The 16,322-nt window shown below is 36.3% G+C and overlaps 1 protein-coding gene across 1 annotated transcript in view; it reads left to right on the forward strand.

Annotated features, from left to right (window-relative positions):
• Positions 1 to 16,322, forward strand: part of SGCZ (sarcoglycan zeta) — a 654,868-nt gene that overhangs the window by 590,193 nt on the left and 48,353 nt on the right. The window contains exon 5 of the mRNA XM_047856390.1: positions 1,162 to 1,284. Within this exon, the coding sequence (XP_047712346.1) occupies positions 1,162 to 1,284 (123 nt within the window). The remainder of the gene's footprint in view (positions 1 to 1,161; positions 1,285 to 16,322) is intronic.

Consider the following 16,322-nt stretch of genomic DNA (forward strand, 5'->3'; position numbering starts at 1 on the left):
GTTGGCCTAATACCATCTCATTGTGGGCTTGGATGTCAACAGAAGAATTTTGGGCAGACACAAACAAGCAGTCCGTAGTATATGGAAAGCAAATGAAAAGAGGTATGAGCAAACGTGATGTGCCTAGGTCCGTGATTGGGCTGGGTTGTATCTGACAAGAGTTTCTGATGTAGATAGCAGAGGAGAGATACTCCGGATCTTACAGGAGGGGAAGGTATATCATATGCCAAATGTGTTATGCCAAAAGAAATAAATAGATATTATGGAAATAGCAATTCCTCACCCTCTGACCAGTTTGATCCTCTTATTGAAGCCCTTCAAACTTACAAATTGATTATGTATTCCGAATATGGAAGCTGCCTTCATGGTTTGTAGATGGATTAATATGCAAAATTGCCCAGTATCAGAAACAGATTTCCAATACTATGATGTAACTATATTTAATACTATATTTTAATAAATCAAGAAAACTTTTGATGAGAAAATACATTGGGGAGCACTAAAAACATATATATGTGTGTGTATATATATGCATATATGTATTTATATTTGCAAGATTAACTATAAAATGCATTCACGTTCAGTGACAGTAAAGGGTGAACAAAGTTCAATATTAAAATCTGTGAAATGTAGAGTAGCTAACGGTTCACAACTGAGTAATGCTTTATAAGTACCTTGCCATGTACCAAGCACAGGCACTATTGTCTGCTTGCAGAGAGAACAGGGGAGTAATTCAGTCCATAAGTATTTATTGAGCAACCCGCATGTGCCAGGTATAATGCCGCATGTTCAGGCTACAACCAAGAACAAAGTAGACGTCATCTCTCCTTGTGCATATGTAAAGGTTTTTGGTTTGTTTGGGTTTGTTGTTGTTTTGTTTTGTTTTTTAGTTAGCTAAGGCTACAAACCTTGTTAGGACTATGCAAGCATTTAGAGGTCAGACGTATGCCCAGCCATCCTAGCCCAGCAAACCCGACCAAATTAGAGAGCCTACTGGAAGGGAAAACAATTTCAAAATATTAATTCAGGTATAAAATGTACTGCAGAGACAAAAAAAAAACCCTAATATATCTATTTCTCCTCTTTTTTTCTAAAAAAAAAATACATGTTAATGGTTTCCTACATGCCAGTTTCATTTTTAAACCTTTCCTCTGACCATAGGAGCTGACGCTGTGGAAGCTCAGTGTAAGAGATTTGAAGTGAGAGCGAGTGAAGATGGCAGGGTGCTGTTCTCTGCAGATGAAGATGAGATTACCATTGGGGCTGAAAAGCTGAAAGTTACAGGTACTGTAGCTTGAGGTCTTGGAACATTGTTTACTTCTCGAAAGAACATGCAACTGAACAAGAGCTACGTCATAAGATGTACGATTCCCATGCCTCACACTGAGTTCGCATCATAACATGATCTCCCACCGTTTGATTTTCCAGTAGTCTTCAACTAGAAGGCACTGGTTGTGGTACCAGAAGATGAGTAAACTTTGGCCTCAGTGACATAGAAGTACAGCTGCACGTCCTAGGCGTCCTAGGTGGATGGAATAGGATAGGCAGAGCAAAGTGGGTCAGGATAGTGGAAGACAGCCTAGAATTCAGACACTGAGAAAAGCTAACTAAAGGTGATAGACATATAAGATTCAGAGGTATTATTTAAAAGTGAAAGACATGCAAAGAAGACCTAAAATGCAAATATCGATGGTAGACTGAAGTAGGGGAAAGGTTATGAGTAAACTAAATTCTTTTCTTTAGATCTTGTAATTACTCTCAAAAGCACCAAGAAATAATGTTATCCACATATTATTTAGAAGTTATTAAAGTCATTATTCTAATGTTAGGGCTATTAAAGTCAATCACCAACCGAAATTAAAAAGCAAACAAAACCAGAAATCAAAATTAAAAGCAAAGCTGGGAGTGAGGAAGGATTTTATGAAGACTGTTTTAAGCATAATCTTTTTGAATCACTTGATTTGCCATCATAATTTGTATTGTTTTGATAACATATTTAAGAAATACCCAAAGAGGCCTACATTTAAAAAAATGAGATAAGTTGGCCTAGTCTTTCCCAAATTTGAGTTTGGGAATAGCTCGTGGGATATCTGTCCTATTTAGGTCCTACTGAGCCCTGTGGGCCATGTGAGAACACTTAGCATGGGAATTGGTCTCTGCTCTCAGGCTGTTTGGGTTGAATTCTGCCTCTACCGTTCAATATTGAAATAAACTCTATGCCTCCCATTTTCCTTCATCTAAGTGACTGAAATGATAACGATAACTTTAGTGGTCAAATTACACCGGTGTATGTGTGCACACTTATGTGTACTTATAGGTGTTTAGAATATTTTCATCACATAATGAAGATATTGTATAGGTTAGCATGTTCTATTTATCAATAAAGACAATATTAATATTGTTAATGTTGCAGGCATGAGGGCCTGTGTGTATTGCAAGAAAGGTATACTATTAAATGGCACTGAAATTCAACAAAAAGATAGTTTAATGGGGATCTTCACTGGGCCTCCATGGCTTGGGTCACATCCTGCCACCACCCACCCGTTCCGTCTCCCAAAGCGTCCTTTCTCTCATGGGATGTTCCACTTAGCGGGAGGCTGCGCCATCAGGTTGGTGTTTGGAGTATTCCCCAAATTGCCCAAATGCCTCCTCTCCTTTTCTTTCTTCAGACTGCTTGGAGAGGTCAGGAAAAGAAGCCCCCACCGCAGGAAAAAATTGACCTTCCTAAGCCCTGAGTGTGTGTGTGTGGGGGGGGGGGGTGCGTGGAGGGGGATCAGGGAACAAAACACGAAGCATGAGCGTTTTGATTGGCACAGAGCACAGACAAATAGGACAGGACATTGACTTTAGGGCCCTCAATGCTAACATTTGAGTTGCTGGTTGGTGGGAAAGTGGGAAGACGGGGTAGAAACACACCCAGGGGGATCAAGTAGATGTGATTTCAGTATGTAACACTCTTTGAACTTTGCTGGTGCCTACTGGTTATCAGCTTTAATCTTGGGATAGCTTTTAGGCTATTTCACACTCACCTAAAAAGTATCTTATCCATATTCAGATATTCCCATGGAGTACTTTGCATTTGTAAGTGACAGGAAGTTCTTGAGCTTTTGACAGCTTTTATGAACTCATGGAATTTTAACTTTCTCTGATCTTTGTGCTAACTTGACTTGTCTCATAACAGTTGCAATGAAATGCTGTCTTCACAAAATTTGACTCATTAACTAGTTTTTAAATTTTTCTTTGAGGTACATGGGTACTCACCTTTATTTTCCTCTTTTTCTTGGTAGGCTGGCTGTCATCCTTGGATTAAGTGGAATTATTAAGTTAGTAAATTAGAAAGTCAGTGGAGAAAGTGCTCCCTGAAAAATCGAAGTTTTTCTGCTTGTCAATTAACTGCTTTCAGATAGTCAGCTCTGCTGATTTAATCTCTCTCTTTCTCTCTCTCTCTGTCTCTCTTTATCCCCCGCCCTGCGCACCATATATATGTGAATGTATGCATGTGATGGAATATATGGTATGTAGATATATGTGGATGTATAGATGGATAAATACATATGTCTCATTCCGGCTTTCTTTTTCCATTTCCTTCTGTCTCAAACATATATACATCACTTTGAGTTTATTCTTCGAACTATTTGTGATTGATTTTTATTATTCAGTTATTTCAGAAAATGAATCAGTGTTATAGTGGAGGTCTGTATCATGTATTCCAGAAGATCCTAAATAATAAAATAATATAATTTTGAGGTCATGACTGCAGAATCCAGGCAGAAATTTCTGTAAGGGTTTGAAGCATAACACTTAAGATGAGGGAATCAGAACGCCTGTAACAAGTAACCCCAATTTCTAACCTGATGTCGATATAGAAGAGGCTCCCCCTTATTAACAAAGAAATGGTAAGTTGAGGAGTGTTTTCATTTGATTGGAATCCACCCCCCACCCCGCCTCCCCAGGAAGCAGTCACATTTCTGTTTCCTCCCAGATGAGCCCACACACCCACAGACACAAACATACACACATTCACACACCCTCTCAAATTCCTGCTAGGTCCTTTCTCCCTTACCAGAATATTGAATATTCACTTTACAGTGGCTTTATTCGTTGCTGTGATACTTCTAAAATAAAGGAAAACAGAGATATCAAAGGCAAATATGACTTAGAATTTCATATACTTAGAGGGGAAAATTGTGCACAGTGCAACATACAATTTAAAGGCATAGGGATTGATTAGAAACTCATATATCCTTTAAACCAGTGCTTGAATCATTTGACAAATAACACTACAAAGAGACACTGACTCCAGGGTGCTTCATATAAATTAGGTAGCTGTGCTGACAAGACTTCAAAGTTCCATGTGACAAGAGATCTGTGTGAGGTTGATTCCAGAATTTTAAATTTGTGGCACAAAATTTTCTACTTAAGCAATATCCGTTGGAATTACAATAGATTCTTTCTGGCTTCATACTTTATGAGCAGTGGCATTTCATACATGGACTTCTCTTTCAGGATGACAGAAATGGATGAATTTATTTAGACAACGTGTCTATACACCTGAGGCAAAATCACTTATGACTGAAATTATTCACAGATCTAGTGTAACTCAGGATATTTACAGTTACTCTACTTAGAAAGTAGCAGGAATTTACCTCAGACATTCAAAGACTCCTAGGGTGCAGGGGGATAGAATAAAATCACCAGTGGTTACCTGAAGAAGGAACATGCCTCATTACCCCATCACCCTGATAAACAACCATGTGCTTAAAATTTGGAATTGTTTATTCTTGATACCGAATGACTTGCCCCAGAATAGCTTGCTTAAATCTTAATAGGAAGATGCTTCTATGACCTTAATATGCCCTCTCTACATCACTAAATATATTGGAGTGTTACACTTTAGACCACATGTGCATACTTGAAAACTTCATTTTCATTTAGCGTTCCCTAACATTGCTCAAACATCTTACTTACTGCAATTATCTTTTGAGACCAGGTAAACAAATAAAAAATATAAACCTTTACACTTAGAAGACTCTTAAATTTAGGGCTTTCAGGTAGAATCAATCACCTGCAATTTGCACGTTCATTGGTATTCCAAGTAGTATATTAACTTAGAAAACAAAGTGCAAGTGTATGTCCTTTGACTTTTGAAAGTGAAAACTTTAGCTGCGTGGAATACCTTCACGTTAAATTAAATGCTGTTAGTTGGATTTAGACCTCTCCGTTTGGTTTATGAGAGAAAAGTGGACAATAGCTAAATGTGTAAGGAGAAAGGATATCTCATTTTTTTCAGGCAGTAGAAATTAAAACTGGCAATCTGAAAGAATAGTGGATCCCATCCCAGAATCCACCCTGTGCCCTAATGTTTGCTTGAAAAGCCAAGAATATATCGTTCCTTCATCCCTGTTCTAACTGAATGGTTGGACAGATAGACAAGCTCAAATGCTTGTTTGATGACAGAAGAAAGGGTTTTCTGAAGAGCAGTCTTTTAGATGCAACACCATGTTTCGGGGTGGTAATCAATATTTTCTGGTTTGTTTTTATTAGTTAGTCTTCTACATCCTTGTTCTTGTCTGTTAAATTGGCACGCTGTGAGGAGGTCAACCTTGGAATCAAGCTTTCTATTAGGGAGGACCATTGTTCCCCAAGTTGTCCAAATGCCAAGAGTGTGGTAACACACAGCCAGCAGGATGGAGCTGCGTGGTTTGAATAGCACCAGAAGAAACGTGATTAGACCGGGTGCTGAGAAACGTAATGTTCAATTTTCTCAGGTGTGGCATTTCAAGTCTGTGGACTTGGGTAAATCACTCACCTCCGTTTTCAAATTGCCTTTTAAAGACACCGAGGATACAGATTTTAGAGACGCTAAAGATGAGTACCATTCTATTTCCGCCCCCCCTCCCAAATCTTCAGGTGACAAAGGATTACAGGTTTCAAGGTATATAAATAATGAACCATGCCATCCTCAAACAATAAGCCCTGAGCACCTTACCGACAGTCCTTTCCATGACTTATTTTATTTTTCCAAGCTGTCATTTACATGTCTCCTACTTTAATTAAAGCAAAACTTATTGAAAATATAATTGTGTAATAGAAATCTTAAGAAAGTTGTAAAAGAGGACAACTCCTTTATAAATAAGGTCAGAGAGTGGGGGGCTTGAATCAACATCTTTGTGTATTGGTTTTACATTTTCCCACTGATATTTAAATTTCTTCCCATAGCTATGCGTCTTAAATCCACAAAATATCCCAAAGATATAATTTATCCTGCCACTGTGTAAATGACTAGTCTGGTTTCTTATATATTGTGATGACATTCTAAAAATACATTACTTATAGAATATGGTCTACTAGAATTGCCTGCAGTTTCATTGTTTCTTTGCTGGCTGTCAATCAGGAGCGGGTATTTGCTTCTGAAGGTGACCCATATTCCTCCTCACGCTTTCCAAGCATCTTGCCTCTAAGAACACTGGGTGAGTCCCTCTCATGATTCAAATCCCTCTAACTTTCCCTCCCCTTGAATCTCTCTTATTTCTTCTGCCTACAGCTGGAAAAAGATTATCTGCTTTTCATAGCTCATATGATTGCATTGCCTTATTACATTATCCAGATACCTAGATAATCCAGGATAATCTCCCTATTTTAAGGTCATTGATTAGTAACCCTAATTACATCTGTGGAATCCCTTTGTCATGTAATGTATTCACAGGCTGCACGGTTTAGGATGTGAATATCCTGGGTAGGGGGAGTCCATATTCTGCCTGCCATACTATGCAAATTATTGAAACTCTCTAAGCCTTTTTTTTTTCTTTTTATGCTAAATTTTTATTTCACTGTTATGCAGCTGCATAAGTATAAATATGTGTTCAATAAACACTAATTATGACATCCATATGGAATTTCTTAGGGAAAATAAGACTGCAGATACTTTCTTGCCTTATTGCACACATTTTAACAAACTTTTCAGCTGTTGTAAATTTATGGCTGGGAGTACTACCAAGGAGCACCTTTTACAATCCCAGGAGACTGACCAAATAGAACACAGGAGAATTTCTACTAGCTCACTGGATAGGTTTACAACAACAAATTAATGACATGAATGTAACCTTAAGTAGCCTCTACTCATCCAAAATGCAAAAACATATTTGGCAAAAATGGTAATAATACTATACAAAACATACATGAACATATTGTTTGGAAACAAGCACAGAGTTGTGCTTTGAAAGAAACTAGACAGTTAAAAAGCAAAGGTTGTAAATCATGACTTGTTTAGATGTCTGAATTCAGAAAGATTGGGTTATGACAGCCTCCACACACAGATATGAATTATAAATGTTAAAATCACTTTTGAGTTTCTAGGCCTTTTTTTTTCATCTTCAAAGGAGCATTATGAGAAATACCCAACCCATAGGATTTGGGTGAAGGTAAAAGACACATATGAAAATCTCTTAAGACCAATCCTGATACAAATTTGGTATTTAATAAATATCACCATGTAAAAATTTTTAAATATCATTACTGTTTTCCTCATTTGCTTACTTTTTAAAAATAAATACTTACAAAAACTAAAAGACATCAGATAATGGGTGAAGGAAAAAAAAAGAGTGGTAAAAATACATGAAGTGAAAACTTGTATATTCAATATTAGAAATGGGAAATTGTATACTTTACTGGATTTGCATACATATTTGAAGACTTCTAGACAAAATGCAAAAAGAAGGATAGAAGATAGATAAGTTATATTAGTTATATTCTCAAAATGTTCATTTCTCTCATTTAACAGTGCAGACATAGGCAGGCTCTGTGAGGCATCCAGTGAACAGGTTCCTTAGAAATTACCCATCCAGGGGCATGTGGGTAGCTCAGTCGGTTAAGCTTCCAGCCTCAGCTCAGGTCATGATCTCACAGTTTGTGGGTTTGAGCCCCACGTCGGGCTCTGTGCTGACAACTCAGAGCCTGGAACCTGCTTGGGATTCTGTGTCTCCCTCTTTCTCTGCCCCTTTCCAACTCAAGCTCTGTCTCTGTCTCTCAAAAATAAATAAACATTGGGGAAAAAAATAAATTACACATCTGCAGGCTTCTAGTCCACATTGTTGTCCTTCACCATGAATTTGAGGCTACCATCATCTCTGCATTCCAGCATGGGAGAAGTGAGAAAAAGAGGAAGCAGAAGGAAAATGCTTTTCTAAGAATATCACAATATCACATCAGCCAAAATTTAGTCATATGCTTATGGGTAACTGCAAGGGTAGCAGAGAAAGGTTAGTTCTAATGAGGCTTTGTTCCTTGTTAAAACTTTGGGTGGATACTTCAATTAATAAATAAATAATGGATTGAGTGAGAAAATGAACCATTTCTCCCACAGGAAGTGATTTGTGTGACTTCAAAGAGAAAGAAAGAAAAAATGCTAATATATTATCCATTAGACAATATCAGCCTTCAAAATGATCCTTAAATTTGCACTCCTCTTCAATCCACCACACTCTCCCTTATCCTATTTTACCTATTGCAGAAGATTCCCATGCACTTAATTCTGACATATCTATTTTCTAAAAGCCCTTACTATCGTGCCATTCAGTACATCAAGGCCGTATCTTCACTCCCTGTTGTAATCTTTATTAAACTGAAACCTCACTTCTAGTATGAAGATTCTTAAAACATTTAGTATGGCATTTTTCTTATTTCTTTCCAACAAACACATTCTAGTTGGATCAATCAACTCACTCAATTTTCCATCTCTCTGCAACTCAGAATACTTGAAGTCAAGGACTGAGTACCAAAGAGTTAGAGTGGAAATTTTTACATTTAGGCAGCTCAGAATCTCTAGAGCTGTGTGAAAAGAGTCAAGTCAGATCAATAGAGGAATTCTGACATTGAAGTGCTAAGGAATTCCCAAACATCAAGTCCAGAAGATTAATGGTGAGGTGAATCTGGAGATTGCAATATTGCAGAGCTTGATGGAGACAGAATCTGTGTGGAAATCAAATTAAAAACAAAGCAATTGTGTTGTACTGTATTAAGGAGTAGAAACCATCTTTATGGGTCAAAGACCTAAAGTTATAGATGTAGAAACAGAACTGAAGAGGCTGATGGTAGATGAACCGATATTTGTTTTCTTCCTTCCTCCTTTCCCTCCTTTCTTTCTCCCTTCTATACTTCCTTCCTTTCTACCTTCTTACCTTCCTAACTTCCTTTTTTCTCTCCTAACTCCTTTCCTAATTTCCTTCCTTTCTTCCTTTCTTTCCTGGAAGGCAGGCAGCCAAGGACAAAGACAGGTCAGTACAGCAGGAGCCAGCATGTGGAGGGCAAAAAAACCAGGTCAATAGCATTTGAAGTAATGCAAGAATAGTGTCGGTGTAGCTGGGGAAGGAAGCATGGCAGGGGCAAGGGCACAGGTGAGGGGGCATCAGAGAGGTATAGAGCTCCATCAGGTTTCTAAGATTGGATACATGTGGGGGCATAAGCCAATAGTTAAATAAATTGATATCCTCCTATCTAGAGCAGATAGGTTTCTCACTTATTGAGAAGGTGGTAGAACTATGGAAAGGAGGAAAACAAGCCAGAATTAGCTCTATGTCATTGGACTGGAAGTACTGATATGAACTCATAGTTTTCAGTACCTAAGGGTAGATAAAGAAATAGATCTAGATAAGAATATGAAAATGTGTTATATATATATATATGTATATATATATATATATATATATATATACATATATATATATATATGCATTTCCTAGCACTATCTGTAGGGATGCTATGGATTAGTGATCCTAGTAGCATTGAACACAACTAGTTGTCAGATTTTATTTCAAAATAACATTCTCCAATAAAAATAATTAAGGGCTTCTTGGGTAGAAAATGCATGACACTAAAAGCTGGAGCAAGAAGAACAATAAAATGAGAAAGTGCCTTTCATATGCCAGAAAGTAAAGACAATACTCAGTTGAGGTTGGGAACATGTCAAAAAAGACAAAAGCCAGTTCAAAGAGGCTCTTAAAGGCACTTTGGTCATCAATGCGTATAATGAAGTTAAAAAAATTTGTCTTAATAAAATAAAAATCCATGAATCCATATTGATATAAATAAATAAGAAAAAGATAAATCTCTTTTTTACGGTGGGATGTGAATTAAAAATGTAAAGCTATTATGGAATTAGAAAGGCACCATTTGACAGTCGTTGCAGTAATAAATAGAGGAAAATATCAGTGGACAGTAAAACTAATGGGATAAAGTAAGATAAGGCTTGAATTTTAGATAGCCTCAATGCATATTTCAAACAAAATATTAATTTTAAGAGGGAAAACGAGTAACTTTACAACGGTAAGTTCTGGCTGTCCCCATCTTACTCAAAAGCGTCACTAGTCATGGTATACATAGGCCCCATGCTATACTTGCTAGGCTGCAACAGGGATTGAGGAACACGTCTTCATTATTTCAAACAAAATGCATAACCTGAGAATAGTCATAATGAGATGTATTACAAACTCAAATGGAGAAGCATTTTACAAAATATTAATGTCCTAAAACACTGAGGCATTCTTAAAGGAAATGAGATATTTACCAAATGGGTGCACCACGTGATTCTAGAACAGCTCCTTTGTCAACAAAGTATGTTACTGGAACAAATGGTGTTCTGGTTATCTAATTTTGTGTAACAAACCACTCCAAAACTCAGTGGCTTTAGAACAATAGTAACACTTATTTTGCTTAAACCCTGCAGTTTGGGCAGGGCCCAGTGGAGACAGCAGGTGTCTTCTTCTCTTGGCTGTAGCTGAGGTGACTCAAACTCAGGAGACTGTATCCTTTGAAGGTTTGCTCACTCACATGCCTGGAAGTTGATAATAGATGTCGTCAGAGACATTGGGAAGGACAGTCTACCAGAACATCTATATAGGGTTTCTCTATGTGCCTCAGTTTCCTCATTTCATAGTACTTGGGCTTGAAGGGTAAGCGCTCAAAAATGAGAGCTTTATAGAAAATTTAGAAATTTTCTAAAATGATTTTATGAAAAAAGTATAAAGAATTTTCAGGCATGTTTTAAAGCCAATTTCACTTAGCAAAATTTGAATGGGGACCCTCAGCAAAGGATATACACAATTTTTTAAATTTTTAAAATATTTTTAATTTATTTTTGAGAGAGAGAGACAGACAGACAGAGCACAAGTGGGAAAGGGGCAGAGAGAAGGGGACACAGAATCTGAAGCAGGCTGTAGGTTCTGAGCTATCAACACAGAGCCCAACACAGGGCTCAAACTCATGCACTGTGAGATCATGATCTGAACTGAAGTCGGATGCTTAGCCAACCGAGCCCCCAGGTGCCCCCATAATTTTTTTTTAATTATACTCATGACTTTTCTTTAGGCTTAAAATTGTTTTAAGCAAGGAATATAAATTTGAACAACATAATAAACCACAGATAACATTTTTCAGAATATAGAAAAATATTTGCTACATGTATCTTGGTCAGCTAGGGCTGTTGTGACAAAATTTCATAGACTGGGTGGCTTAAACAGTAGAAATTTATTTTCTCACAGTTCTGGAGGCTAGAAGTCCAAGATCAAGATGTCAGCAAGGATGGGTTCTGGTGAGAGCATTCTTCCTGGTTTGCAAACAGCTGCCTACTCACCATGTCTCACATGACACAGAGAGAGTGAGTAGCCCTGATATCTCTCTCATCTTGAGGACCCCACCCTCAGAAATGTATTAAACCTAATTATCTCCAAAAGCCCTTATCTCTAAATACCATCACCTTGGGAATTAGGACTTCCACATATGAATCTTGATGGGACAAAATTCAGTCCACAGAACCTTGCCAAGTTATTTGATTATTAAAGTTTTAAAAAATCAAGTATACAATATTAAATTTCAATCATGTGAAGACATTTGTATAGAGAAATATATTTACATAGCATTTGTAGCTTTCTGATGATATGGCTTTGATACAACGGTAGTTCTCAGAGAATCTAACACAACAAAAGTTATATGGTCCCTTAGTCTCTTCCTCTCAAATATCAGTTGCCTTGGTAAGGTTTTATAGCAGCTGGTTTGCAAACAATGGAAGACTATAGTCCCTAGTAGGTAAATGAAAGCACAGTCCTGTGCCATTGATTGAAAGGGGATCCTGGAGTTTGAATCCATTTCATTTCTCCTTTGGTTCCTTCTTGGCAGTAGAGTCAAATCCATGGTCACCTTACTCTATAGACTACATCATATCATCAATGAACTCGAGTCTCAATTCTTTTTTTTTTTTTTAATGTTTCTATATATTTTTGAGAGAAAGAGTGCAAGTGGAGGGGGGAGAGAGAGAGGGCGGATAGGAGATCCGAAGCAGGCTCCATGCTGACAGCAGAGTCTGATGCGGGGCTCGAACTCAGGAACTGCAAGATCATGACCTGAGCCAAAGTTGGATGCTTAACCGACTGAGGCACCCAGGCACCCGGAGTCTCAATTCTGACTTGTCTGTCAGGTTAGACAACTCAAGTTCCTCTTACTATCCCACTCGTGCTTTGGGATAGGCTGCAGATCACTTTTTGACATAGTCCAACTGTCCTAAGGAAGAAGTTTGAGACAGGCTTACCTATCAAAGTGAGTATACTCAGGTTGACCCCAAAATTCTGACTTTAGGAGACAAGTTACCAAGTGAGTGCTAACTATAAACTTTTATTTTGAAATAATTATAAATTCACGTGCTGGTGTAAGAAATGACACAGAGGGATTCCAAGCAACATTTACACAGCTTTTCACAATGGTAACAACTTTCAAAACTATAGTAGAGGATCACAACCAGGATACCGACATGGATATAGTCAAGACACAGAACAGTTCCATCACCACATGGATCTCTCTTTGCCCTTTTGAAGCCACACCTGCCTCAACCCTGATTATCACTTATCTGTTCTCTGATTCTATAATTTACTCATGTAAGAACATTATATATAGACCCATTCAGTAGTGACACTTCGGATTTATTTATTTATTTATTTATTTATTTATTTATTGTACTTAGCCTAATTCCCTGGAGATCCATTCAAGTTGTTATATGTATCAATAGTTTCTTCCTTCTCATTAAAGAGTAGAATTTGATAGTATGAATGTACCACAGTTTATTGATTCACCCATTGGAAAACATCTGGGTTGTTTAGGTTTGGGCTACTATGAATAAAGCTACTGTGAACATGTGTGTACAGGATTTTGTGTAAACATAAGTTTTATTTATCTGGTATAAATGGCCAAGATTATAATTACTTGGTGATATGATGGATATATGTGTTGTTTAAAAGAAACTGCCCAATTGTTTTACAGAGTAGCTGTAATATTTTAGTTTCTTTCTAGCAATGTATGTAGGAGTAGTTCAGTTTCTTTCTATCCTTTCCAGCTTTAATGTTGTCATTATTTTTTTTTTCTAAAAATTGTGTAGTGACATGGTGATAACTGGGTAATATCCATTGTGCTTTCACTCTGCATTTCTCCTATGTCCAGTGATGTTCAACATCTCTTCATGTGTTTATTTTCCATTCATACATCGATTTTAGTAAAATATCTCTATATACTCTGTTGCCCATTTACTAATTGGATTGTTTGTATTTTTTGTTTTTGTTTTTGTTTTTTTTAGTATTCTTTCTATGTTCTACATACTAGTCCTTTGTTAAATATATGGTTTGCAAATATTTTCTCCCATCTCTGTCGCTTGTCTTTTCGTTCTTTGAACAGGCAGGGTCTTTAATGAAACAAATTTTTAAATTTTCATTTTCTTCTATGACTCACACTATTTCTATTGAATCTGAGACTGCTTTGTCTAATTCTACATACCAAAGATTTTGTTTAATTTTTTAAAAAAAAAGTTTTATAGTTTTATGTTTTACATTTTAGTCTGTGATACATTTTTAATTAATTTTTTAATATAATATGAATTTTAGATCAATTTTTTTGTTTGTTTTCAGTGTTTGTTGTTTGTTTGTTTTGCCTATTAATATTCAGTTGCTCCAATGTGTTTCCTGTCTCCATTGATTTCCTTTTACATCATTGTCAGAAATCAGTCAGGCATGTGCCAACTTCTAAATCCTCTTTTTCATTATCTTTATTGAGTTGTTCATCCTTCTGACAATATCCCAATATTTTGATTACTATAGCTATAAAATAGGTCTTAGTATTGGGTAAAGAGAGTATTACAAACCTTATTTTCAACATTGTTTTTATAACTGTATGGCCTGTCCCTTTACATATAAATTTCAGAATATGTATTTCTATGTATAAAAAAAACAAAAAACGAAAAAGCTTGGTTAATTTTTGATAGGAATTGCATTTAAGGCACACATAAATTTTAAGAGAATTAGCATCTTTGCTATTATGAGTCTTCTAACCCATGAAAATATTATATCTCCCCATATATTTAGGTTTTCACTGATATATTTCATGAACGTGAACATATATTCATTTTGTTATTTTCAGCACACATATCTGGTACATGCTTTTTTAACTTTTTAATGTTTTTTGAAGTAATAATATTTGGCATAGTATTTTAATTTTTCATTTTATATGAATATTGTTAATATGTAAATTTTGATTTTTTTCATGTATTGAATTAATATATTTACATCATGTGGTTTTACTAAACTCAGTAGTTATAGAAAAGTTTTGCAGATGTGAGGGCTTTTCCATATAGATAATCATGCCATATACCAAACAGAAACAATTTCATTTCTTCCTTTTTAATCTGTATGACTTTTAGTTCTTTTTATTGCCTCATTATAGGAGCTAAAATTCCAGTACTATCTGGATAAATAATACAATAGACAAAAGAGATGTTTCTCAAACACATGTTTTGAAAACCTAATAACATGATCACATCCTATGAGGCCTGGCCAGTCTATTCCAAGATTAAGGATCACATATATTGCTTCCTTGTAAATAATTTGAACATTACTCAGATCATAATGTATTTTCTGATTGGACAGGCATATTGAAAACCCTCAAAATTATGAATATTCCACAGAACATAAGAAATCTATAGTTACTTACACTGCTCATGAATCAAGTAAAAATTCAGATGAGAAAGAACACTAATCATTACTTCAAAGTGATAAGAATGGTTGTGCCTTCCAGAGGTCATGATTAATAGTGGCATCCTTCAAATAACATAAAAATGTCATTAGCCAATACTGTCCTAAAACTAATAGGGAAAATAGGAGAAAATGTACAAAATGGAGTTCTAAGCCAAATAAATAAATCACATCCCAATACTCTTTCTTTTTTAAAAAATGCTTAAATGTTTTTTTATTTATTTTTTGAAGGAGAGAGAGAGACAGACAGAGCATGAGTGGGGGAGGAGCAGAGAGAGGGGGAGACACAGAATCCGAAGCAGGGTCCAGGCTCTAGGCTGTCAGCACAGAGCCCTACGTGGGGCTCGAATCCACGAACCGTGAGATCATGACCTGAGCCGAAGTCGGACGCTCAACTGACTGAGCCACACAGGCGCCCCTAAATACTCTTTCATTACAGTAGATTCTAAACCTAATTTGACAAACAATGACTTTTATCAATTATTTTTGAGTTACTGTTACACTAGAAACCTGAAGAGAAGTTTTTAACTTTGGCCCAGTATAAACTAGCTCTCAGGGATTTATTCAACAAAATGATTTTGGGCAATGATAACCTGTCACTGAATCCAAAAATGTTCAGTTCCATGACAGTATAGCTGTTTGGAAAGGTCGGATGGGGAAGGAGGAATAGAGTTCAGAGAGGAATAAACTGGGCAGAGATTACTGGAGGGATTCAAGGTGCAGCAATTAAGAACTTTGCCTCTGGCATTACAACTCTCCTGCTTTCTAGAAGAGTGATCATGAGCAATTTAGTTAATAGGTTTCAAAGTGACCAGTTCCTCATCTATAAAATATGAGGATGATAAATAATAACACCTCATTGTATTTTCACTGAATTAATGTGAGCTGATCCCTGTAAAGCATGATGTGTGACACATACTAAGTGGTCAATAAGTGTAAGGAATTATCATTGTTATTATAACAGACATAAAAGTATTACTTTATATCATGTGTTAATGAAACAACACTCTTCCTCTGGTGGCACTTATTGTAAAGACCTTCTAAATTTAAATGTTTTTCATTTGTCTCTCTCGTATACACATACCTATATAGAAGAAAATGTTGAACACTTCATATCATACTGAATAATATTATTCAATCTAGTGTAATCAAAGTAATTTTAATAGGTCTTCCAGGGCATTTAAGTGAAAACCACATGGGATAAAAGGAACAAAAAATAAATATAAGAAATGTAGTACATATTAAGTTTTAAAACAAAAAAAA

This window comes from Prionailurus viverrinus, chromosome B1 (assembly GCF_022837055.1).
Source record: "Prionailurus viverrinus isolate Anna chromosome B1, UM_Priviv_1.0, whole genome shotgun sequence".
Lineage (NCBI taxonomy): Eukaryota > Metazoa > Chordata > Mammalia > Carnivora > Felidae > Prionailurus > Prionailurus viverrinus.